The sequence below is a fragment of the Sceloporus undulatus genome, chromosome 3 (assembly GCF_019175285.1).
Source record: "Sceloporus undulatus isolate JIND9_A2432 ecotype Alabama chromosome 3, SceUnd_v1.1, whole genome shotgun sequence".
Lineage (NCBI taxonomy): Eukaryota > Metazoa > Chordata > Lepidosauria > Squamata > Phrynosomatidae > Sceloporus > Sceloporus undulatus.
In genome coordinates, this window is record NC_056524.1 from 139,399,160 (window position 1) to 139,426,709 (window position 27,550).

The window sequence follows — 27,550 nt, forward strand, 5'->3', positions numbered from 1 at the left end:
TTAGTTCAGTGTGAAGCGATTTAGCAATGTAGCTGCTCCTAGTTGGCATTCTGTTCAATAATTACAGTGTTGTAAATTGGCTTACAGCATTCACTTTTATGGCTGTTGCACCATTGCAATGGCCAAAGTGCCCCCCCTTGCCATAGAGTACCCCTCCTCACCACCAGAGAGGGTGGTGAGTGATGACATGTGAGATGTTAAGGGGAAAAACCCTGTTCAATGACGGAACTCCTTTCCATGCTGGTAAGTAATTTCATAAAACTGGTACTTCCATTTTGGCTAGAGACTACAATTTAAAAAAAAAACAATTTCCTAGGGCTGACATGTGCACTTTATCTGATTGATGGTGATGTTAGTTCATACAAAGGAGTCAAACATCAGAATTTCTAAGTAAGCTTTTTAAATGAATTGGGGAAAGAAATAGGGTTGTTCTAAGCAGACATAACTGATCACAGGATTCCACCAAAAGAAGAATTACAATGTTTAAAGTTGGGAGTGACTTGTGCCAGATACACCCTGTTGCACATGAAGGGTGGGTGCAGGAGCATCTTCTATTCCATTTGTCTTCTGTGTTGAATAGCACCACATGAAAAGTAGGATTTTAGCTAGTACTAGGAAAGAAATGCATTACCTTACATGCACTAGAAAACTCTTCGCTCATATATATTATAAATTTAAAGATGAACTTATGAAATTTAAACATCACATTATGCAAGTATAGCTATTGAAAATGCAGTTGCCAGCAGAATGTTTACACAGTTGTCTGGAAGTGCATTGTTTGCCTACCATCCAAAGATATTTTGCATTCTAGCCACGTAGTAGCAAGGAGAAAAATCTACACAAAATCACAGATGCACCAAATGTCCAAACTCAAAGCTTGCTTTTGGTATTGGTTGCTGTTTGTTTTAAAAAACAGTTCTTGCATGCTTCTAAATGAAGAGTTGAGGACGGCTGTGGGATGACAGGAACTGATAGAAAACAGGCAATTCCTACCTTAATAGTGTGCAAAGGGGTAAATGGATTGAAGAAGCAATCAGAAATAATGAGAAGAGGAAGGAGGGTGGTAAAACTAATGGGAATATGAGTTTTAAACATCAGTCTTGAAAGCAGCACTAAATTATGTGGATCCCATTGCCCCTCCCTTATCCATAAGACGGGGAGCACACAATTTCCTTACCTCATCCATTCTTACAATAACCATGTCTGGTAGGTTATTATTGCTGCTGTTATCATTTCCACAAGCAGATGGGGAAAAATGAAAGCAATCTGTCCAAGTTCACTTGGGGAATTTCTAGCTAAGCCAAGAAATATCTTAAATCTCTCAGATCTGGGATAAACACTGCATCCATAACTGGAACTTCACGCAATGCAAGCAGGGCTGGTTGGAGGTTTCCATGCCAGTGGGGTGGTGAATTTGCTCTGGGTTATATTCTGAACTTTAAAGGCACTATCTGAGGTGCTGGATAAGGCTTAGCTCCTTGAATGGCTCATATAAAATTCACACTAATACCTAGAACAGATTCACCGCTCAATTCACATGCAAGCCACCAGCTGCTACTGCATGTGAATTGTTACTTGTCTGTGAAAATCTGGTTTACTTACACTGAGTTTCTTAACTTTATTATATTTGTATCCTGGTTTTTATTCCAGCAGAAATACTCAGTGTGGCTAAAATAAGAAATAGAAATGGGATAGAGGGTGTTTTACTCTCTCTCCTTGTCCTGGAAATTTGTTGGCTGCTGGTAAAATCCAAAAATGCATTGGCCAGTTAGCAGTAAGAACACCCAAGCAAAGACTCTTGTTCCATATTTAGCTGTATGGGTGGCTGTCACTGACATTTTTCCTCCTTGTAACACATAAGAACATTTTCCCCATGTAATTGGTTTAACATGTTTTAAGCTTCTACACCAGTGGCAAAAAACATCAAAATGAGATAGTGTCACACCATAGGCTTTGCATACGAGAATATGACTTCTAGCATCCTGACTTCTAATGTTTTCCTTAAAAAGTAATGATTAGGAATAATACTTGCTGCAACAAAAACATACCAAATTAAGAATTCCCCTATTAACTCTAATGTAAATTAATTAGTGGTTTTTGCCTCAGTAATGATTAACAAACCAAACTGAGGCGTTGTAAACATTCTAAGCCCTGGTTGTTCTGTCTTGAGAGGTTATCCCACCTAAGCACTCTTAAGTGCCTGACTTGTAAGCAAAAGGAAACAGCTTGTAATGCCTGAGCCTCCACAATGGCACTTGCGGCATGAAATTTTGCAGGCTTCACTAACAGACCAGCTTCCCCACTGGCTGACTGTACCATTGGTAACATTGCTTCTTGAAGTAAATGTATTTTTTTCTTATTCAACAAGGGAGAAAGATGCCTCCATCCACAGCTGATGGGGATTCACATTAGGATTTGCCTCATTGAATGTGTTGCCCATCAGCAAGCCAAAGAGGAAAATAGGTAGGGAAGTTATGACTGGCAAGTATCTAGAATGAGCAAGACAGCACCCAGGTAGTGAAGAACTCAGTAGAGAAAGAATAGCAGCCTTTGCACACCTATCAACTTTCCAGCCAGCTGGAGCCATTTCCAACTATGGTGCTACACCATCTAAGAGGCCAAGGCTATTTTGAGTCATAGAAGGTTTTAAAACTTAAAATTTAATGGATAATAATAATAATAATAATAATAATAACAACAACAACAACAACAACTGTCATCTTGGCCTCAGAGGGAGCGATCAGGCAGACCCAGCTCCATCAGGGACAGCCTGAAGGAAGAGGCCCCTCCCTCCTTTAACTGTCACCTTGTATTTTGTATTGTATTACAATTTTTACTGTACACCGCTATGATCATCGCGGAATAGCGGTCTATAAATAAAACGTATTATTATTATTATTATTATTATTATTATTATTATTATTATTATTTATATACAGCTTTCCCAAAAAGATCAAAGCGGTTTACATAGTTTAAAACCAATTACAAAACACATCATAAAATAGATAAAATCAAGAGCACTAAATACAATATACAATCTAAAAACAATCATTCAATCAATAAATAGGGTGAGGTAGAGAGCCAATGGGATCAGAGTACACGACTTCATTTTCCAGGGGGGAAGGCTTGACAGATGAGGAAGGTTTTAAGCCTCTTTTTAAATGTTTCCAAGGGGGTGATAAGACGGAGCTCGTCGGGAAGGCTATTCCAGATTTGTGGGGCCGCTACTGAGAAGGCCATCTGGGAAGTAATAACATATTTAGAAGGTGGAATTTCCAACAAGTTCTTCCCGGTTGTTCTGAGTGTGCGGGGCGGATTATATTCCACAAGAAATAAGTATCTCCAGGGCAGGTCTCCCATTGAACTAGCAATGGAAACTCCCTCCCATTTTCTGTTCTTTCTGTGAGCACTCTTCTGACCTTCATAATGACACCCATGGAGTAACTGTTGGGGTGATTTGGCACATTGTTACAACAGCTCTGTTCGCTCTAGAATGCATACTGGTCAATGGGAAATTAGAGTTATCCCTAGCTCTCTACTCATGCTTATCTCAACAATTGTTTTATATTTGATCAGTTGATTAGTTTTGTTTGTATATTACTCTTTCAAGTCAATGAAAAATGGAGATTCAATGAAATGATTAAAAAACATGATTTCAGACCAATGTTGACTGCACTCATATATTTCATTCCACTTCCTATTGAACAAACTTGGGAGTACACTGTTTGGGGATGAAGCAAAAACAAGAGACCATCTGGCATTAAGGAAAGAGTTTACAAATTTTAAATCTTTTAGGGTCTTCCAAGAAAAAAAAGAGAGGGGGAGCAAACAATAACAGATAGAGGAAAATAAAGAGTCGAGGGAAAGTGCTATAACTGGGGGCACAGAGCTATAGGATCTTGGTAGCCCCCAAATTGTCCATTGCTTCAAATAGCTTGGATAGCCTCAGTGATAGACCCTCTGGACTGAAAATGTTGCAGCTCAATGTCCAACTTGTAAATTTGGCTCCTGCTTGTTCCATGTCATTTGATACATTCAAATGTGTGTAGTTGGATGGTGCAGACAGAATTCTGGAAGATGTGGGAGCCACCACTTGTGTGATGGAACTGCATCCTTCCTGCCTTATAAAGGCAGTCAGAGGGGACTGCAGAATGGGTAAGACTGGATGAATGCCTCATGGTAGCAAGGCACAGTTCTGTTCTGTCTAAAGGAGGCTATTAATGTGGAAAGGCTATTAATGGAGGGGAAATCCTCCCTAAATTTGACTACACTAGATTGACTACTGGACAGTCCCCATTTTTGACAAGATTCTGGACTACATGTTGGCCTCCCAGCCAGTGGCATCCCTAGGGTTGTTGTCACCCAGTGCGGTAACTCATGGTGTCACCCCACCCCACCCCATTGACCTCCTCCCATTTCACACCATAGAGAATCCTTAGCAATGCTTTTTTGCACTAATGTTACTCATAAATAGTAATTCCCATATAGCACTGAGTGTAATGCTAATAGTTGTGGCATAAACAACTATCAAATTTAAAATTATACCTTCAATTTAGAATCATAAAATCATAGAGTTGGAAGATCCAGTCCAACCCCTTGCCATGCAGGAGCTCACAATCAAAGCATCCCTGACAGATAGCCATCCAGCCTCTGCTTATAGACCTCCAAAGCAAGAGACTCACCCCACTCTGAAGGAGTGTGTTCCACTGTCAAGCAGCTCTTACTGTCAGGAAGCTTCTCCAAATTTTGAGCTGGAATCTCTTTTTCTGTAGCTTGCATTGTTCTGTGTTCTGGTCCCTGGAGGAGCAAAAAACAAGCTTGCTCCATCCTCAATGTGATACCTCTTCAAATACTTAAATAGGCTATCATATCACCTGCTAACTTTCTCTTTTCCAAGCCTAAACATACCCATCCCTCTAAGTCTTTCCTCATAATGCATGGTTTCCAGGCCCTTCACCATTTTGGTGACCCTCCAATATCATACGCACAGCCTAAATGTATTTACTTACTGTATGCATAGTGAAGATTTGGTTAAAATTTGGTTGTTTAAAGAAAAATTTTAAACGAATTTTAAAAAATTAAATTTCTAAAAATTAAAAAATTAAAAATTTGAATTTTAAAAGCTTTTGGGGCCTCTTCTTTCTCCTCCCACTGAGCTTCACCCCACTTCCACTATCTTTTAAGGCATGTTAAAGGGAAGCAGATGAATGTCACGGCCCATTTCTGCCAAAAGTAGGTGTTTGGGAAGCAATGGTTTCACCCCCTCCCCCCATTAGGATGTCACCTGGTGTAGTCTGCACATACCTCTGCACCCTCTTAGTGACACCACTACTCCAAGCTCCAGGGTTCCTGAATAAAATAGATTATCTGAATCCATCTCAACTTTGCTTCAAGCCTGGATATGGGTAGCAAACAGCTTTGGTTGCCCTGGTGGAAAACAAGCACCAGGAACTGGACAGGGTGAGTGTATCCTGGACCTTTCAGGGGCTTTCAGTACCATAAACAAAAGAGGGCACATATTTCTGGGCCTCCTCACTGGGATGGGTCCCAGGGACTTTCTTCCACAGCAGTTCCAGTCCTCCTTGGAGTGAAGGACTCAGAAGGTGGTGCTGGTAGATTCCTCTTCTGTCCCCTGGATGTTGGTCTGTGGGATGCCTCAAGGCACATGCTGTTTCATATCTACATGAGTTTTGGAGGAAGCTATTCAGAGTTTTGGGATTCAGTGACAAGAGTATCTTTCCATTCTATCTAACTACAAGGAAGCTTCCTTGGTATTAAGCCAGTGTCTTCTGTCAATATTGAATATATACAAACTGAAACATAATTCAGATAAAACAAAGGTGCTCCTGGAGCTCATTCACACTACAGATTTAGGAGATTATGACATGCAGCTTTTAAGCTGTAATAGTCATACAGTAGCACCTTTAGCAATACTTATCACACAGTGTTGTGTCTGACCCTGTTCTATGTCCCAAGCATGGTTAGGACATCTCTTTTAATTGACTCAGTATGGTGGAATCATGGGATTTATAGTTTGTTATGGGACAAGAGCTCTCTGACAGAAAAGGCTAAATATCTCACAGAAATACAAATTCCATAGCATTAGGCCATGGCAGTTAAAATGGTATCAAACTGTATTATTACTGCACTAAAGGTACAGCTGCATAGTGCTATCATTCCAGTTTAACTGTCATGGTTCTGTTGTTATGCCCAGATTTTAAGGGAAACCTGTTCAACCTGAGAGTGTGTAGTGGAAATCTCCCTCCCAGTAAACTTATCCACAGCAGGGCTGACACAGACAAAGAGACACCAAATTTGGTTTTAGACACTATGTATGTAACATTTATTGAAATACACAGACATAGAATGCTATGCCACTTTTGGCAGCTTTTTTTTTGTGCCATGGAACTGCCACATTGGAGGTGTGGCGTGTGGTTGCTGTGCCTGCAACCCAGGGCTTCCAGGGGTGGGGTGGCACCACCTATTAGCAGCAGTGTGCTGGACCCCATAGTGTCAGCGAGAAAATGTGATGTCAGGCATGCTTTCAGCAGTTGACTGACTTCTGAGGAAGGGGCTTTGGACAGATTGGTGTAATTTTTATTGATGTATTTTTAAATTGCTTTTTTATTTCTATTGTGTTTCTGTCTGTTTTTATCTGACCTGTTTCAAGCACTTTCAAGCACCCTTGACTCTAAAGTCTGGAGGAAAGACATATTGAATACCTAAACAAAACAGCAAACAAACACTCTACACATAGGTACTCACATTTTCTGTTGAGAAGACATATTTCTGTTGAGAAGACATATTTTTAAGGAGTATTCTGTCTGTTGGAGCCCTGGTGGCGCAGTGGTTAAATGCCTGTACTGCAGCCATTCACTCAAGACCACAAGGTTGCGAGTTCAAGACCAGCAAAAGGGCCCAAGCTCAACTCAGGCTTGCATCCTTCCGAGGTCGCTAAAATGAGTACCCAGACTGTTGGGGGCAAATTAGCTTACTTGCTAATTAGCTTACTTGCTGTTCACCACTATGATCTTTGGAATAGCGGTATATAAATAAAATAAATTAAATTATTATTATAAGAGCTTCCCACATCAATCTCAAAAAATAGCAACCAAACTCAGACTCAGATTTTTGCTACTTCAATAAAACAAGGCCCAGGTTGCCAGCTGAACAGACCTAAGATGGCTGTGTGGAAGCCAGGTGGAATTCACTCACCAAATCATCTAACAGATTGCAAGGTGTACTTGCTGACAAGGGGCTCTGTATCCATTTGCTGTTTTTTTCCAGTCACTTAAATAGCTGGGTCCAGAGGTGTGTGAGTGTCACTATTTGGAATAAAATCTCCCCAAGTTGGCTGCCTGTTGTTTCCCAAACCAACTGTCAGGGGAAAAGACTTCGATTTTGCTTTTCTTTCTAAAAATAGTTTATTAAGCGAGAGAGAGAGAAAGATCCAGCCAGTGGTTCAGCTATTTATTGTCTCTTATGCAGAAGCCCACATTCAGTGCCAAACAATCACAAAAACTGTATTCAACATGAATTATGCAGCACATGACTTTTTATGTAAATACAGTTACATTCCCCAAGCTGACATAACTACAATGTTTTATTGTGAATCCATTTTAATAAATAAATAAATAAATAAAAACAGTATTTGGAATTTATAGTAAACCGAAGAGTGCTGGCAGGAGCAATGAAAAAGGTAAAGGAAGTGTAGCTGTGGTCTTTTGATTTTAATTACTTTGACCATAGGCCATGCCATTGAAGATTACAGCCTGCCCTCAAAACACTAGAAGCGTTTGTAGATACTGTTTCCATGCACATAAATATCTCCACAGAAATGAAAGCACAGAATGTACTTGTTTTAAAAAAGACTGCTGAGATTCTCTAGAGTACAAGCTCTGTGTTAAATAACTTGTGGTCAAAATTCCAAATCCTACCATGACTAACAGATCTGGTGCCAAGTTACAATTTTTTTCTCTAAAGAACACTCAATCCAGTAAATAACAGGAATGGTGCCAATAATTTTGACTTTGAATTGATTGTATCATTTCATCAACTGAAAAAATTAACATGCAGATTTTAGAACAAATCCTGTATGTGATTGGTTTGTTCGGGTAGTGAATGAACACTACACACTTTAAGATGCTTTACACCACAGAGGAGTCCTTGCATACTACACACTTGTAGCACTATAATTCCATAGTTTTTTGTGGGGTTTTTGGGCTATGTTGCCATGTTCTAGCAGAGTTTCTTTCTGACGTTTCACCGGCATCTGTGGCTGGCATCTGGAAGATCTGGAAGATCTGGTGGATCCTGGAATTTGCAGTTTAGGGAAAGGCATTCAGCATTTCAACCAGAATGCTTTACTAATGCCTCTGACCAAACTACAAACCCTAGGATTCCACAGGATCCAGCCATGGCAATCCAGCACAAAATTAACAGTGTCTAAAGAGATTATCGCACACCACATCCCCACCAGGATATGTGTGGGTTGAAGCCATCACCAAAGGATATTTTCACACTGCCCCATGGCCAGGCACTAGGCAGTCTATATCCAACCCGGGCTTCTCCAGCAGAGAAAATCTCCTTCCTGAAAAGCTGCAGGAGAAGCCCAGTGGGGATTTAGCATGTGATAATCTCCTGAATCAATTGAAGAAGATCTCATTCTCCATTGCCCGGTAGCCTAGATCTTGATGTCATCCACAAAATTAGAATTAGGAACATTAATAGAAAGGGTTAATGTGTTAAATGTTAATCATTAGTTAACCATTAATAAACTTTAAAATCTAATTAAATTGCCTTTAGGTAAGAGGAATAATTGACTATTATGTTTATGCCAAACTGCCATTAAAATTTAAATTACATGCTGGATACGAGAATGAATTTAAATTTAAGCTAAATACACACTTACCAGAACGAAGCTGAAAAATGCCATGATTTTACTCTCATCCCCTTTTGTCTCTGTCTTGACCTTGGAAATTAAAAAAAAATGGCTGCATGAATTTTTGAAAAATCATTTTATCATCCAACCCATCAAAAATTATTCTCTTGCTTTCTCTTTCTCCCTCCATTATATCTCCCTATCCCCACCCATTCTTTAAGTTACTGATTCTCACATGGGTGTCAGCAAAAGTCCAAAGATTAAGAGCTTCACCTTGAATTACTGAGGCTGATGAGGAATGTTTACGATGTCTGGGGTAGAACATAGGAGGACCATCTGGATATAAGGAAGCCCACCCCTTTCCAACATGCTCTACTACTTGTATTTTTTTAAAGTAACTTTGATCTAAGCAAGTTTTAATCATGAACTTGATGGAATCCTATGATACCAACTAACAAAAGGCAAAGAAACACAAATCAAAGTGTGGAGAGAGATATGGCAAAAATATAAGAGAATTGGGTTTTGGCTGAATAATTATTGAGGAAATGGAAACCAATGCTGGCTCTTTAGCACTGTCCTTTAATTAATTAATTAATTAATTAATTGTATATTTGTATGACCAGGTTAATAGTGACATTCCCACTTGGGTTGATCACTTTAACTTAAAACGTAAACTTTTAGTTAGAAAAACTCCAACTTAATTGATAACATCATTGACTTTAAGTAATGAGTTCCTATCTCTGCACAAGAGTCTTTTTGGACAGAAAAGTTTACAAATCAGAATTATTTAATAGGAAAGATATTTTCATCTACTGTATCAGAAAAGATATTGATCTAATCCTTCTAAAAAAAAGTAGCCATAGCATTTATATTGCCCTTGGTATTTACATTAATGACAAAATGAAATGGGTTGGGACCTGTTTCAAGATTATAAGTTGTGGAAAGAAAGGTCTGAAGAAGCCCTATGGAAATGTGACCCCAATTTGTTTCTCCCTGCATTTTCTTTATGCAGGTCCCATTTGTTTCATTGCAGCTTTCACAGGAACGTTTCTGTGAAGTTTTCACTAAGATGCTTGTGGGAGGTGATGCTTTGCTGCATCTCAAACTACCAGCTTGTAGGATACTTAATTCAAGCCATCTGGAAAATATCATGGTGTGGAAAACAACTTAAAAATTACAAAAAGGAAGCACCAATAACAAAATTAGTTACTAGGGACAACAGTTGTAACCAAGCATGCAAATCCCACAGTTTCTTTTAAAAACTGACAATGTTTGTCCTGGCTGTCCTATATGGCTCTGGCCAGGTCTGCCATTCATAGTCACAGTGGGATGGAGTGAGGATCATGACAATATCCAAGGAGAGCACTTGGCAGAAAGGTGTCTAAAAAAAGAAGATTGGCCTCTCAGTGTTTCAGAAGCCTTGCTAAACCAGTGAAAGTAAAAGTATATAGTGAAAGCATATAGTGGTTTATGCAAGGAGGTGAGAGATTATCTTGGGACTGGTGGATGTCTCAACTACCAACTTGTGTTAGCAATGGCTTTTTGTATTCATTTTTGCAGTCCTGTCAAGCTAATTTAAAAGAATATCCTCCAGCAGATAGAAGGTCTAATTAGGAAAGCTGTAGAATATCGAGAGGCCCAAAGAAGAGATGCTATGGCAGAACTAATCAAGGTCACAACATTGCTTGAAAGTAAAGATGTGGTGAACTATAAAAGGAGGGTGACCAAAATGGTGAAGGGTCTTGAAACCATGCCCTATGAGGAACAACTTAGGGAGCTGGGTAGGTTTAGCCTGGAGAAGAGACGGTTAAAAGATGGTATAATAGCCCTGTTTAAGTATTTGAAGGAGTGTCATATTGAGGATGGAGCAAACCTGTTTTCTGCTGCTCCAGAGAATAGGACCCAGAACAATAGATGGAAGCTACAGGATTAGGAGGAACTTCCTGACAGTAAGAGCTGTTCGACAGTGGAACGCACTTCCTCAGAGGGTGGTGGAGTCTCCTTCTTTAGAGGTTTTTAAACAGAGGCTGGATGGCCATCGGTCAGGGGTGCTTTGATTGTGAGTCCTTGCATGGCAGGAAGTTGGACTGGATGGCCCTTGGGGTCTCTTCCAACTCTATGATTGTATAATTCTATAAGTCTATAAGGAGGGTCTGGGAACCAAAGGATGCAAGTCTGCAGGATGCCAAAAAATGCAAGCCTTAAACAAAGCTTCAATAGGCCTGTAGGCTTGCTGTAATCTTACTGATAGGCCTATGTTTGCCTGTTCAGATCAGAGGTTGTCAGAGACTGCCTTAGAAGCCACTGTGGCAAGCCGGGTGATTTTTACCTGGTCCTCTAGCCTTTCTCCTGTAGTGAGACAGTACTTTTAACTTAGGCCAAAAATAGATGGCTCCTCTTTGTGCGCTGGATTGGGGGTGCGGCATCCACATGCCACAGCCCTGATCTGGCCTTTTTCCAGTGCAAAAAGGATCATCAGAAAGCCGCTCCTTTTTGTGCTGTGGAAAGGGTGCCCCTTTTGCCACAGCGATGGCTGCTCTCTGCTTCTGCAGTGTGTGGTGTCTAATCGCTGCGTCGCAGGAGCATTCCCATGCTGCCCCCATGCCACCCCCAAGCTGGCTCTTAGTTGGCCATTTCTGCATAGAGCGTAGTGTGCGCATTACCTGTGGGCTGCTGTTGCAATGCCAGATGGCTATTCACATGTGTGTCCCACTGTGCCATCCTGTGCAGCCACCACTGCAGCAGGTTGCTTGCTCTGAGATCAGAACTAGTTGCCCAGCATCAATCACATGGTTGGGTGCCTTGTTCTGGCCTCAGAGAGAGTGAGTCACCACTATAGCAGCCACAGCAGGTGGAACAGCATGATGCAGTATAAATAGCCACCCAGCATCATAATAGAGAGTTCCAAGTCTTCTGGAAAGATCCAGAGTAAATAGTGAGTTTAAAATATTTTGAGAGTGGCATACCCTAGGTTCAGTGCTAAACTGATCAGATGTCATCCAGAACTAGTTGCACCAGAACCAGGGATTGAGCCATGTGTTGTCCACACTCCCTTCCAAGAGGATGCAGGGAAGGATGTTTTATTTTGCACATACAGACAGGGCCCTGGTAAATTAGCTTCTTTCCTTTCTCCTGTAACTATCTCTTAACTGCCTGAATAACCTTTAAGATCGGTAAGATTTTGTTTTATGGAGTGGGTTATTTTGGTGGCATTCAAATTTTACCTGAAAAAGATCCCAGTTTCTTTTCATTGTGGTGTGCATTGTGATATTGGTTGTCTCTGTCTATGGCCTGTGCATTATGACCCATTCAAAAGGATGTGGTAGGAAAAAAGAGAAAAGAAAGACCCTCTCCCATAGGGGCTTGAGTGTCCATCCCTTGATCACAGGATAAGGAGGAGCTTGATGTGACAGCAGTTTTAGTTCATCTGGGGGCATATGAAAATAATATGTTCTATCAGTTTTCAGAGGGTGCAACTAAGAAGATGAGCAATAAAAAGCAATGACTGTCTCTTAGCTTTATTTTGCCAGGCAATGTGTAAGGCAGCTCTTGAAGAAAACACATACCATCTATAGCATCTATATCTGCAGTTCATCTGACTCCAGTTGGGAATTTCTAGAAGATTTCCAGTCCAGCTGCTCTGTCATTCCTGGTCTAATATAGTGAATTTGTTGTGTGTCCCTGAAGCTTACTGTACTAGGGACCTTACAGACTTCATTAATCTCACACCTGGACTAATGATTGGCCTCATGCTGTCCTGAAAAGTTTTGGGATGATAGCTGTGGAAAAATCATTTTCTACCAGAAGCAGAACTGCAGTTTCTGGATTTTGCTGCCATAGCGGGTGTTCAAATCTAGCCAGAAAGGCAATGATTCATTCAAGCTCCTAAATACCTAAGCAAACTGGGCCAATTCAAATCAATTTGCCATAGTTCAGAAACAACTTGAAGACAACAACAGCAAAGCAGATTCTTGAAAGAGCTGTGCTGAAATTGTCTGATTGTCATCTCTTAATTTCCTGTTCTTTTGACTAGTTGAATTGCCTGACTTTATCCTGTTTGCCTTTCTGGTTAATCTTAATAATCTGCTCAGTTGTCTGTATGCCTTCTAGGTAATGACATTTATTTTTCCACTCCCCAGTTGCTCCTAGTTTTTGCTAGATGTTTGACTTGCTTTTTTTCAGTGATCCATTTTGTTTTTAAATGATTGTTTCTGACTTTGTCTGTGTGTGGTCTTGGTTCGTCAACAAGCAATTTTATTTTCTTCACAATGCACATATCATTTATTATTATAGTTCACACTTAATCTATATTGTGAAGCAAAACACCAATTATTTTATTATCTGTTTGGCTGAGTAAGAAAACCACTAAATTTATTATTACCTCTGATTATTAATCTAATTTAGGGGCTGTGCAGACAGCCCCAAAAGGATGGCCTTCAGCCGCCCCTTTTACACTGTGGCCCTGATCTGGCCTTTCCAGAGTGCAAAAGGGAGCTGCAAAAAGCAGCTCCTTTTTGCGCCTGGAAAGGGTGCAATACCAATGGCACTGCAGCTTCACAGCGCTCATTTGGTGCTGTGTCATGCGGATGCAGTGCCAGAAGAGTGCCATAATACTAGGTGCCATACAGTGTGGCACATGGCATCACACCACCCTGGGGGTGGAGCCAGGGCAGGCATCATATGGATGCTACACCTTGACTTTGCCCCCAACCCGGCCTTTAAGGCTGGTCTGCACAGGGCCTTAATCACATATGAGGTACATCTGTCGTGATAATAGAAATCTTCTCTGAATAAATCTTGCCAAGAAAATCCTATGATGATAGGGTTGCCATAATTTGGAGTGAACGTAAAGGCACATAACAACAAATTAATAAGATATAAATCCACATGGTTTGCCTTCACCTCCAGCAAGGGTTGCAAAGGAGTGTTTTCTTGGTGATAAAGGGAGAAAGATTGCTTCACCCTCTGGTACGGCTCATAGGAGATTATCACACAAGGTAAAGGACATCCTTGTCCCGTCCTTTTCCTGTCTTTATCATGCAATCACGAAAAGATTTTCAGACAATATCATGCTTATCCAGTCATTGTCCCATCATTGAACCACAATTGACCACAATTGCACAAAGATTTTTACATGATGTTCTGCTTATCCTGTCATTGTCACATCACTGAAGTGGAATTGTACTGTCATTTTGTATTAACAGGAGTTCATGTTAATATAATTCCACTTAAATGACAGGACAAAGCATGACGTCTCTGAAACCCTTTCGCACAATCGGGACAAGGACGAGAGAGAGACCTGCTTTGCTCCCAACCACGTCCCGTCCCTGTGTGATAAACTCCATTATTTCAAATCTCTAGCATGTGATTAGAAGGGATATAAAAACCTGCATCCCATGATTAATAGTAAATTCCCCCGCCCCATTATGTAACATCCTTTTTTTCTTCATAAAAAGAGTGATATACAAATAAACGGGAGACTTGCTTTTCTCTGTTCCCTTGATTTATTGGTTTGTTTTAAACATATACAGAAAACTATGCTGGTAAAATAGGCTGGAAAACGAGGTCATGACGAACAAGGTATCCATCATTGTACACATACAGTTTCTGATCTATAGGGCTGTACCCAATACTCTGAATGGTTTCCAGCATTTTATCAATAATGATGCTTAGACTCCCTTCTCTTCCAGTGTTTGTGTCATATGTGTAAAAGATCTCCTCTTTCCTAGTATTAATAGTCCTTGTGGCATAGAGCACACCACATACAATGAAGGCATTAGACACTGAAGGCTTGTACTGCTTTGTTTGCCATGTTTCAAGCACATCAAGAGAGGTTTCATTAAGTTTGCTGATCACAATGTTACCTGTACTGTCTTCTGTTGAGTAAATGACCCACAACCCACTCTCATCCACAGCAAAATCCATATCTTGCCATGACACACCTGCATACGAGAACCGGTTGTTAAAAGCAGCATTTGGAAGGGGTTTCCTCAGCACCACAGTGTTTCTGGCTAGATCTAACTTAGCTATATCTCTGGTACCATATACATTAAAATACATGTAATTGTTGTAAACAGTGACACCACTGCCATCACCATACTGCCATTTAGTTTCCACTTTGTATTTGAAGAGCAATAAGTCATCATAGGATTCATGAAGTCTGTAGTATTCCAAGTATCTTCCACTTGTCAGTGGTGCAACCCAGTAAAGTTCCTTTTCAGGGGCAAGTGGAGAGGAATATCTTCCCCAGGCACCTTGTTTGAAGGAGAATCCCCTCCAGTTCAACTGAATCATGTAGGGCTGACTGATGTTCATAATTCCACCATGGCCGCAGGTTCCTTTAATCAAAAAGAGGAAGAAGAATGCTTTACATGTTTGGAGGAGGCATTCAAAACTTATAAACTCATGCCTCTAAATAAAGTATCTCATATGTTCACCACTCACTAAACCTTTCTGTCTTAACCTGTCATCTACTTACCACCCATCCTCCAAGCTGCTTCCAGCTTTTGGCAAATTCTCATTTCCCTTGGCACTCTGATTAAACCCAATACCTGGCTGCCAATGCATCCATAAAGCTACTGTAAAAAGGTGCTCTTTTTCACAGATAAAATGTAACATTCCAAGCAAAATGGAGTAGACTATCTTGTCCAATAAAGAAATGTGTTTTGTAGGAATTTCTACTTCTACTTGCCCCCTTTGTATTGTCCAAGAGATTGGCTAATAAAGGGAAAATACGGCTGCTGTCTAAGATCCTTCCTGTAACTTTTTCACTATGAGAATTTTATTTTATTTTATATAAAGCATTTTTATCCTGTCCTTCAGCCCAAAAGGTTCCCAGAGCTGATTACACAGAATCAATAAAAACAAGAGAATATTTGTCTGCAAAACAGCACAAAAGGAAACAGGAATAAGAAGGAAAAAAGAAAGAGAGAAAGTGGCCTTTCAGCATGGCTGGTGTAAAGGCTGAGCTCTCCACCTCATCCCTGCCCCTGAAGCAGCCTCCCCAAATTGCTGCTGGTAGAAGCTAGCTTTTCTAGCATGGACCAAACAGCAAACACATGTTTTTGGGGTTTTTAAAAAAAAAATAGGGCAGGATTTGTTTTTTATGGTTTGTTTATTTATTATGAACGTGTATGCATTGCTTTTCTGTCAAATATTTGTATGTCTACAGCTTCTTCCAGATCAGAGTGTTGGTAATTCTAGCTTCTTCATCAGCAACATAGGGGCTGAACAGACCACCTGCAGCCGCCCCTTTCAGCGCCAGATTGGAGCCATAGCAACTACATGCCATGGCCCTGACCTGGCCTTTTTGCACCGCAGAAAGGATGCCTTGGCCACCAGCCCGCAGCTTTTCGGTGCTCCTTTGGTGCTGCGTCATCTGAATGCAGTGCTAGAGGAACACTGTGATGCCACCCGCCATGTGGTGGGGCACAGGATTACCCTGACATAGGGGCAGAGTCAGGATGTGTGTCATGCAGACACCAGGCACTGACTCCACCCCGATGCCGTCCTTTGATGCTAGTCCATCAAGGCTCTAAGGTCATTTTCACATAAGGCTTTCATAGGGCAATGGAAGTGGGCTAGCATCAGTAAGCAAGGGAGCTTTTTCACATGACATTGCTCCTATTGTAATTTCCTCCTGCTTTAATGCCAGCGTTTTTTGCCATCAAAAGTATTCCATTTGTCTATGCCCTCCAACTATCCTGATTTTAAGGTACAGTTCCAATTATTCTTCTACCAGCCCACTTTTGTAACCACTTTTAAAATGTCCCAGTTTCTCTCTCCTCCTCCAACTTTACCCATTTGTCCTCAGCTCTCAATTTACTTCATTGAGTTCAAAGTGCAAAAGTAGTTTGTATTCACTCAATTCAGCAGAGGAGAGGAGAGAAGAAGGGATAAAATCTTGTCTTTCCCAGAAGGCTCAGCCAAAAACAAATACAGTGGTACCTCGGGATACGAAATACCCAGGTTACGAATTTTTCGGGATACGAAAAAATCCCATAGGGATTTATTGTTTCGGGTTACGAAAGTTTTTTCGGGTTACGAAAAAACTCCGGCGCTGTTTAAATGGAGCCGCGGCAGAGCCGCGGCTTTTTTCCCCATTAGCGCCTATGGCAATTCGGGTTACGAAGGTTTTTCGGGTTACGAAATTAGCCGCGGAACGAATTAATTTCGTAACCCGAGGCACCACTGTAACTTCATCTTTTCCTAGGTTGTGTGTTCCTATTCATCAGTAATTTCAGCCATCTGAAATTTCACCATACTCTGATATTGCTTGGCCACATCTGTCCTGGTCTTCTCCTTTGGGGAGAGGGACTCTGGTGTATAGAGTAGCGGTCAACAAAAACACTTTATTGACAAAACCTTGGTTGTCAGCTGACACTATTTCCATATATAGTAATCCCTCCACATTCGCTGGGATTAGAGGTGCAGGACCTCCATGAAAGTGGGAAAATGCATTTTTACCTGAGATAACATCTATCTAGGAATCTCTAGGTCCTCTACTGCAACTCTGTAGTCAGTATCCACTGGAAGTTGACTATAGAATTGTGCTGGGGAACCTACAAATGCCTAGAAAAGTGTTTTCTCTAGGACTCTGTAGGTCATAGATTGCAACTCTATGGTCAGCCTCTGGCAGAGTCATGCTAGAGGACCTAGAGTTTCCTAGAGAGACTGTATTAATCAAATCCATGAATAATCCAATCCGCAAAAATTAAAACCACAAATGTGGAGGGCTGACTGTACTGTATAATTATTTTTCCCCTACAGTTAGTAATGGACAGTCTTCAGAGGTCCCAGACTATTGTTTGACAGTCATCCCCTGACCTGTGGCCATCAGTATTAATGGAAATGTGTGCTTCTATGTCAGCTGTACAACCATGACCAGAAAGTTTAATTTACAGGTTAAATTATTGCAAGCCATGGGTATCTAGAGTGGAGTCTAGACTGAACTTTCATCCATCTGTGCAGCCAAGGAGGGCAAATGTAAGCAGCCAAACCAGATGGCTGAAACGATGCTGGGCACAATACTGCTAAATTTCTCCATCTTAAAATGCCAATCAGGAAGAGACGCTCCCAAACAGACATTCCCCTGGCACTACAAAAACATATGCAGCTTTGATGTATGTATCAAAAGGACAGGTACATTATTGGCATTTTATTATTTCGGCAAAGGTCATAAATAAAACTGTCAGGTTTTATCTCTGAGGATTTTAAGTCTGACATTCTACCACAATTAGGTAACAGACTTTACATTGATCAGAATCAACTGCTGAGAAGAACAGAAATGAAATTCATGTGTACATTTTGTTGTACACAAATGAACACTCCATTGCAGCTGTCTGGCCAGTCTGGATTGGTCAGTGATGTTAGGTACAATAACCAAGCGGTAAAATACCAAAAGAGTTGGCATGGGAAAGTTATCAGTAAATTACAGAATACAGGCTCCAGGGCTTTTTTCATTTCCAGTATGTGTCAGGTCATTTTGCAATTTTTAACAGACACTTGGCATATTTGTGCTAAATGCAATTTCAAATACATTTATGAAAGGTCCTGCCATCCAGACAGCCAGTGTCATATAGTGGTTTGAATGTAGAACTAGGACTCTAGTGATTGTGGTTCAATTCCCCACTTGGGATGTGAGGGCGATCTGACTGCAACATCTGTCACCCCATTGATCGCCAGGGTTGATTCAGCTGATCTGGCTGGCTAGGCAGGTGTTCCCTTCCTCCCTCACCGCTCCATGTGCATGCCTCCCGAAGCTGCGCACTTGGTGGAAGAGGATGACCATCCCAGATAGAAGGAGTGTACCGTCCTTCGGTCAAGGGTATACGATAGCTGTGCTCCCCTGCTAGAACCTCCAATTCCCCACTTGACCCTGGAGACCCATTGGGTGACCTTGGGCAGGTCACACCCTCTCAGCTTCAGAAAACCCTATGACAGGTCCACCTTAGAGTCGCCATAGGTCAGAAATGAAGGCACATAACAACAAAGCCATCCAGAACAGGAAGCTTGAGCTATAATCTAACCTTTCCCAACCTTTTCACCATGTAGTAACCCTGGAAATAATTTTCAAGTCTCAGAGAACCCCTGCATTAAAATGATTGTACCCACAGCTCAAAAATGTTGTTATTTATTCCAGCCAGAACCTCTCACAGAAATCTTACTGACATTTCATTGAAGCCTAGGGTTCCAGGGAACCCTAGCTGAGATACCCTGATCTAGCTCCTGGGTTGCCAACCGTCAGGGGCTAGGGACCTCCCAAATGAACTTCAAAAGCCTAACCATCACTCTGGCATAGCCACATTTTTAAAAAGTATATATTTATCCCACCACCACCAGGTTTGTAGGGGGGGACAATATTGCCACATTTTCCACACAGCCTGGGCCATTTTAGCATATCCTCCAACATTCCACAGCTGAAAACTGGGACCCATTTTGACCAAGTGACCTTAGAGTGTAGTCAAGATGGCCAGATTACTAATGAGGGAGAACAAAGAAACTAGGAGCGGCTGCAGCAGTTTGTTTTTGCCTGAAACTACTGGGAAAGGCAAAATTTGTCCCTCCTCTCCTCTTCTCTCACCACACTGAGTTAAATGACTGCAAACTACTTTTGCAATGTAACCTCAGTTTGAAGGAACTGATGATCAAAGGAGAAAGGAAGAGGAGGAGGGAGAAGTTGGAACAGTTTAAAAGCAACTCAAAAAGTGGTACAACAGAGGATTAATTGGGCCTGTGCCCACCAAGTCAGAACAGATTAAAAAATATGAAGATTTTCATACCTGGCTCCAACATCGCTGAAACGTCCTGAAAAGATGGAGGAAGCATGCATGTCTGAACGCCAGGCGCACTTCCTCAATCATCATGGAAACGTGGCTCCCTCTAGCATCTCTGAATCATCACAAGGGAAGCAGATTTCCTATGAACGCAAAGTTTCCATGACGATTGAGGAAGCGTGCTTGGCGTTCAGACACGGACGCTTCCTCCATCTTTTCAGGATGCTTCAGCAACATTGGAGCCATGTTTATGCCAGGTATGCAAGTCTTCTACGTTTTAGTCTCAGGAGGTTCTTTTTTTTTTTTCCAAGAAGAAGTGACCTAGAATTCAACTTCTAAGTCACTTCCTACTGCAAAAAAGGGTCCCTTCTGGTACTATAATAGCCTGGGGGAAATATGACAAAATTGTTTCATGCAGCCTCTAGGGAAAATTTGGGAGCATTTTAAGAGCCACAATTTTTAAAAAAACCAGAAAAGCATTTTGTGGCCATAGAGGCCACAGTGTTCCCATCTTGAGCTAGACCCTTGTCCTAAAGCATGGTAGAAATGGTTTGAAGCTGAATCCATGTTTATTGCATTTTGAATCACAAACTCCACATTTAATACCTAGCTTGCAGCAGTGGCTCTGCTTTTTCTTTGACTAATTAGAGGCATGGGAGGTATTTTTAAAAGATCATAGAATGAATACATGCAGGGAGACAGCCTCAAGCCAAATCAATTCACTCTGTCCTCAGGAGGTTTTTCATTCGAGAGAACATTCAGAAATAAGATTCTCCTGTAGCCCAGTCTGAAGTGGTACAATCCATTCTATCACCCCATTCAATTACAGTTATAGCCCAGCCTTTTCAGACATTTGTTTGGGGTAAAGAAAATGAGTGTTGAAACATTTCCATTACACTTTGAAAGTAGGGCTATTTTCATCCCAAGTTCATCAAACTCCTATTCTGCATGAGTAATTGGTTGTATTCACCAGTGAGTCACAACATGTGGAGACCTGAATTACAGTCAGTTTGGGTAGAATGACAAGTTGTGCTCAAGGTGAGATTCCAGCTTGTCCTATTGTGCATCACATTCTGATCCTAGGAATGTAAAGAATACATGCCAATTTTAACATGCTCAAAAAGAAAGAAAGGATGAGTTGGCACATCAGGATACCCCTTCAAAAATGGTCAACTGTTGCAAGATTTTCCATATTTGAGGGATATCTTGCAAAAGTTTGATTTGTGAGATTTGTGAGTTTAGAGGCTTTGAAAAAAACACATTGAGACAGAAGATCTGGCTGCAGTAGTAGAAGCTGGTGAAGAGGTGACTCAGGAGGCTAGTGACAGCACTTCTCTTCCTTAGATAGATACACTAATTATGAATCCAGAGTCCAGGAATGGCCTTGTGGGGATTAGAATAATTTCAGTGGAAAGATTGTGGTGGGCACCAAGAGTTCAGTAAGGGGCTTCCCATTCAGCAGGGACATGGTTTTACCCATATAAACGCTCCCCCATTATTATTATCATCTGTAGGAACCCTATCAGGCACCATATTCACAGCGGTGCTTTTATGTCACTTATGGGAATCTACAGCAGCCCACCACTAATGATTATAGTGATGTGACTTATGGGGCCATTCCTTTAGGGGACCATACAATGTCCTGGGGGACTATCTATTACACGCCACTGTAGATAAGACCCTGCATAGAGAATGTGTGAATGTTCTCTATCTGCAGATACAATTATTCTTAAAGAAACTGCTTCAGATACAGGAATATCCTCACCTACTTTTTTTTTTTTTTTTGAAAACTTGTGCGTCTCACTGGCTATATATTCTAAAGGTCAAATAGCATGCATATATAATTGTCTTCTAGAGGAAACATTTGGGATCCCAATGCTTCATAAGGCAGGATGGGAAGCAGAACTTTCCCTTTCAATTGATAGTAAGACCTGGGAAAATATATGAACTCATTTACCATTTAAAACTAGGTCCATTGCCATTAAAGAGAATACTATCAAGTTGGTCCATCAATGGTACCTCACCCCAGTCGAATTGGCTCGTATGTCTACCAATGCTAATCCAAAATGCTGGAGGGGTTGTACATATGTGGCTGGATTGTCCCCTAATGCATGAGTACTGGACAGAAATTTTACAACTGATCTCCAAGATCACTAAACAAAGTATACAATTATCCCCACTCTTGCTCCTGTTCTCTATTTTTATGAATGAAAATAAAGCCCTGCAGCATAAATAACTTATTAGTTTGCTTCTGGCTGTTGCCAGGCTTGAAATAGCCAGGAACTGGAAAACTGGTAAGTTTAATATTGCAAGATGGTGGACTAGACTCTGGGACTTGTGGTTAATGGAGAAAATAGCAGATAATAACAACATAGTGAGAGGCTTACACTCTGGATTGACCTTTCATAAGATTTGGCACTCATTTATTGAATACATCCAGCAAGATTTAGTCTTTAGACATCTCCCAATTTTAGCTAAATTTTTATGGAAAGATGTCTGAACATCTATAACTTTCAGGGCCTTACCTGGTTCATTGCCTTTATTTATTGTTGGTTTGGTGTATTGTTTGTTGCCGCTTCCAGGTGCTCCTTTCTTGCTACACAGCAACGCCGCACAATTTGTTTGCGCAGCACTGCTGCGGAGCAAGGAGAGGCGCCTCCCCGGTGCCTCTTTTTGGCGCTCTGTATCATGCCTATGTAAATTTTTCAAGGCCTACAGCACTTGGTATTAGATAGTGCGGTCCCATTTAAGTACTACCAAGAACTAGCCCTGCTTCCTTCCAAGATCAGATGGGATCTGGTGGTTTTAGGGTATTTAAGCCATTCTTGTTTTTAAAGGAATATTTAATATATGATCCTCTACTTGCAGTATAATATTTAATATATGATCCTCTACTTGTACAATGCAACCACATGATTTTTTTATCTAAATCTGTACGCCGCTTTGATCAAAAGTTGGGAAAGCGGGATAGAAATAAACTTTTTATTATTATTATTATTATTATTATGATCTAATGGTCTAGAACAGAGATTCCCAAACTCTGCTCCTTTGGGGTTTTTAGACTTCAGCTCCCTCAAACCTCAGTCATTTTGGTCAATGATCTGGGATTCTGGGAGCCAAAGTGTAAAACACCTGGAAGGCCAGAGTTTGGGAATCACTGGAATAAAAAGACTGTAAAAATGTATAAAATGTTTGATATTCATTCACTTAGTCATCATTATAATAGCCTAGTAACACTGTTCTCCAGTTATTGATGGGAGGGCCTGAAAATAGTGATTTTCCTAAGGTCACCCAGTGAATCCATGGTTGAGGAAGAATCATAGAATCATAGAATTGGAAGAGGCTTCAAGGACCATCAATTTGAACACCCTGCTCAATGCAGAATCTACAGCTAAAGCAATCCCAGCATCCTCATTTTGCCTACCTCTTTTTGAAGACATCAACAGAAGGAGATCCCACCACTTCTCTAGGCAACTGGTCCCATTGCCAAACTGCTCTTACTGTCAAAAAATTCCTTCTAATGTTCAATCAAAATCTACTCTCCTGTAACTTCTCTACAGGTAGCAGAGAACAGGCCTGCCCCCTTTTTTGTATTAAAGCCCTTGAGATATTTAAAGAGGGTGATCATTTCATACCTCAGTCTTCTCTTGACAAAACTGAACATACCCAACTCCTTCACTCTTTCCTTATATATTTTTTAATCCATACACCATCCGTATCATCCTTGTTGCCCTTCCCTGTCCCTGCTCCAGCATGTCTATATCCTTCTTAAAATGGAGAACTGAAACCAAGGCTCTAAATGAGGCCTGAATATAGTGGGACTATTACTTTGAACTGTTTGACTATTAATTTGATCTGGAGATGTTCCAACTCACAGTTCACACTGTGAATCACTACATAATCAGAATTATCTCAGCCCTTGGCATACATGTACTTTTCTACTTAGAGTTATATATGCCACTATTGGCACAATGAAAAGAAAGCCAACACTGATAGTAATGGTTTTATGAGCCAGGTTTACTGCTAAATGCCTTGCAGCTTACCAGCTCTCTCAATCAATAGGAATTCTTTATGGAGGAGAGATGTAAGGTTATGTTGCTGTTGTAATTTATAGTTCGTCCTTAACTGTCAACACACTGATGGAATTAGTACACCAAAATTAGCACTGTTATCTTCAAATTAAATGCTTATTAATGGCTTGCATAAATCTTCAATATTTTGTTTTTTAAAAACAAAACTATACCAATATATGAAGATATAAAACTGTCACAGCAAGTCACAAAGATTTAGCCTGAAATAATTTTTCATGTCATTAGACCAAATACCAATGAGCTCTGATTTTTAATAATTCATGCACCGTTTCATTAAAAAAAAACAATTGTGTATTCAGCCAAGAGGGTTTTTATTGTACAAAAGAAATACGAAAGAGATCTTTTTTTCTTAAAGAGAGCTCTCTCCTGAACACTTGCTTTTTTATTTATGAATTAATGCATGAATTATTAAAGTTAGAAGTAGGGTTTGGTTTAATAATATCAAAAATTGTTTGAGGTTGAATATCCCATATAGAGTTTTTTCTTTTTTAAAAAAAAATCAAATCCTTATGAACATACATTTTAACAACATAACAATACAATACTCAGGGAGGGTTACCTGTATCTGGTACAAATTTTTAAGGCTGCGTTGCTGTTGAGATTGTTTTATGCAAATGTGCTGACTACCCCATGGTGGGGTGAAGGGGAGTGAAAGAAAACAAAGCATCATCTGATTCTGTAAATATCAGAAGGCCTATGAAATAAATGTGCATCAATTATTTACACTGCACCTTCTTTTCACTGTTTAATTCTCTGTTTATTGTAACCTTGGCACATATCCTGCTTGGCTCAAAGTTTCATTATGCATTGTGCAGACTATCAATACAGATATGTTAAGGATTGTGTCATGCGCGAGGGGAATTAGAAGACACTGGATTGAATGCTTGCAAGTAATTAAAATAAGTAAAAGGTAAAGGTAAGGGTAGTCTCTTGACATGCATGTCTAGTTGTAACTGACTGTAGGGGGCAGTGCTCATCTCCATTACTAAGCCAAAAAGCCAGCGTTGTCTGAGGATTGTTCCAGTGGTTACATGGCCAGCATGACAGCACCAAATGCTGTTACCTTCCCATCAAAATGGTACCTATTTATGTACTTGCATTTGTATGCTTTCAAACTGCTAGGTTGACAGGAGATGGGATAGTGACAAGAGCTCACTCCATCATGCATCACCCGGGCCTCAAATTGTCAACCTTCTGATCGTCCAAATGGGCATCTTAACCACTAAGCCACTGTATCCCATCAAGTAAATAAGTAGTTACTTCTAAATAGGCAATTGTTGCAAAAATGAAGGCATAAAAGTTACATTGTGATTGTAAAATAACAAGAGAAAACTTTACCCCTTGTGCAATTTAACTGTAACAGGTTATTCATTACTTTTATTGATACATGTATAGGCTCAAAATTTAAGTGTGTTTTGTACCATGCACCAGTGGTGTTTTGCACTGGGATGTTTTTGAAAGTATGGGGGGGTATCTATTTCAGTTACTTTCAAATACAAGAAAGTAAATAGTTGCTTCTTCAAAAAATGAATTGTAAACTATTTTTTCCCTGTAAGTGTAACTATTTGTTTTTAAAAGTAACTGTTCAAGCAATGTTTTGCCTTACAGCAGTGGCTCAAGTGGTTAAGATGCTGGCTCTGTTGATTGCAAGATTGGCAGGTTGGCAGTTCAAGGCCTGGCTGCTGCATGATGGGGTGAGCTCCTGTCACTAGTCCCAGTTTCTGCCAACCTAGCAGCTCAAAAGCATGCAAACGCAAGTAAATAAATAGGTATTACTTCTTAAAGGGAAAGTAGCAGGATTCGGTGCAGTTTTGCTAGCCACATGACCACCAAAGCAGTCTTCAGACTGGCTCTTCGGCTTAAAAACAGAGATGAGCACCATCCCCTATAGTCGGTCATGATTCATGTCAAGGGACTGCCTTTACCTTTACATTTATATGTAACTAATGGCTTTTTAAAAGTAACTTTTCAGGCACCTGCCTCTACACTACACAAAGCCAAGGTGTACCTCAAAATATGCTGAAGCATACTCCCATTTCCTACATCTTGTCTATAAACCAAAGGGAACCAGGGCATACCATTACTTTCCTAAGTAATGAAGACTGACAAAATACCAGTGTGGCTATCACCTTTTTCGGAGATCCACACTGTATTCAACCACATGCCAACTATGCCTATATGGTAACAATGGTGATCTTTATTTATACCTTGTCCTTTCCCCAAAAGCGGGACTCAAACTGACCTTCAAATTAAAATGATTACATATAGTATATTCCAACAACACAACCAGACGACAATCTTAATTCTCCCAATCACCTTGTAAATAGTGTTCCCCCCTCCATAGCCATTTCCATGTTGTCAGAGAACAAGGTGATGTGTCCAACCATTTTTCTGTAGCTGGACAGGCTTCAAGGGTGTCATCTGTAGGGGCACACAAATGAGCCCCAGAGGTCTCTACAGATGCCTGTTGCAGCACATCCAGCTACAGGAAAATACCTGGCTATGTCCTCACTCATTCCCCTGCTCTACGATAACATGAAAATTGCCATGTGGCGTAGGGGCTGTGCTACTTACAAACTGGGATTTTTGAGTAGTAATGCCAGCTTGGTATAGTGGTTTGAGCATTGGACTACAACTCTGGAGACCAAGGTCCGATTCCTCAACTGGCCATGGAAACCCACTGGGTGACTTTGGGCGAATCAAACACTCTCCAGAAACTTCTATGATAGGTTTGCCTTAGGGCTGCCATTAGTCAGAAACAATTTGAAGGCACATAACAACACCAATATCAGGAGGCATAGCTATGGAGCCCTTGCTACATGATAGACATAAATCTCCCAATGCAAGATTTTGTCCGTTTAAAATATTTTAAGACATACAGTATACCTAAAAATAATGAGAAAACAGTTAAAGACTTGATGATTTGAAATGATCAAAGCCCTTTAAATGGTGTGCCGTTTCAAAACCTTTAATCCTTCATTCCATAAACCTAACAGAAAATCTTCATTTCATAAGCCTGCCAGAACAAAAAAAAAATCTTCTTCTGCCAACAGAAGGAGAGCAAGGAGGGAGCTATTCCAGCCATCCTAGGGGGGAGTTCCTTAGCCACTGAGAAGGCTGTGTCTCCTTTCCCCATCAACGATACCTTTAAAGGTGGCAGGACTGGAAGAAGACATTTCAGTGATACTGACAGAAAATAAAGATATAGCCACAATGTCTGCTGAAATTGATTTAAGAATTATTTTCACTTCCCAAAGAACCCTTGGAAATATAGCTCTCTGAGAGAATAAATGGTGTAGTGAAAACTGTTTGAACACATCTCTTGAAAACCAAGAAGTCTCAAAATACATATTAATGTATGTACAAATCACTCACATTCATGTTCAAATGCTATAAACTTCATATGAGGAGAGGCTGGTGAAGTGCTCAGTAGTCCAACCATTCTGTCACATCTCTCCCTCTTTCAACAAGAGTGCAAAGACTTAGGACAGATAGGCTGCTTTCCATGGGAAGAATGCCCATGTAGTGTGCAATCCTGCACCATCACCACCCCGCCATACACACTCATTCATACACAAAGCGGAAACTGCTATACAAATCCAGCAGTGGTCCCCAAACGTGTTGGGGCTACTTCCCCCTTTACTCTTGGGCAACAACCCAAGTGCCCCCTCAGTGTGTATTTCTTGATATTACATCTACTATTCTACTGAAAATTTAAAACAACCAATCTCAGTCGCCATTTCCTTTGCACCTGATCACCCTGGGAGCAGCAACTGAGCAGCTGGCTGAGCCTTAATCAAGAA

General features: G+C 40.7%; 2 protein-coding genes across 3 annotated transcripts in view; one reads left to right on the forward strand and one right to left on the reverse strand.

The window, feature by feature from the left end:
* Nucleotides 1–27,550, forward strand: part of CNMD (chondromodulin) — a 771,045-nt gene that overhangs the window by 463,301 nt on the left and 280,194 nt on the right. The window lies entirely within an intron of this gene.
* The window catches only part of OLFM4 (olfactomedin 4), a 43,187-nt gene continuing 30,010 nt past the window's right edge, over nucleotides 14,374–27,550 (reverse strand). Inside the window, exon 6 of the mRNA XM_042460674.1 lies at nucleotides 14,374–15,219. Within this exon, the coding sequence (XP_042316608.1) occupies nucleotides 14,417–15,219 (803 nt within the window). The 3' untranslated portion in view covers nucleotides 14,374–14,416. The remainder of the gene's footprint in view (nucleotides 15,220–27,550) is intronic.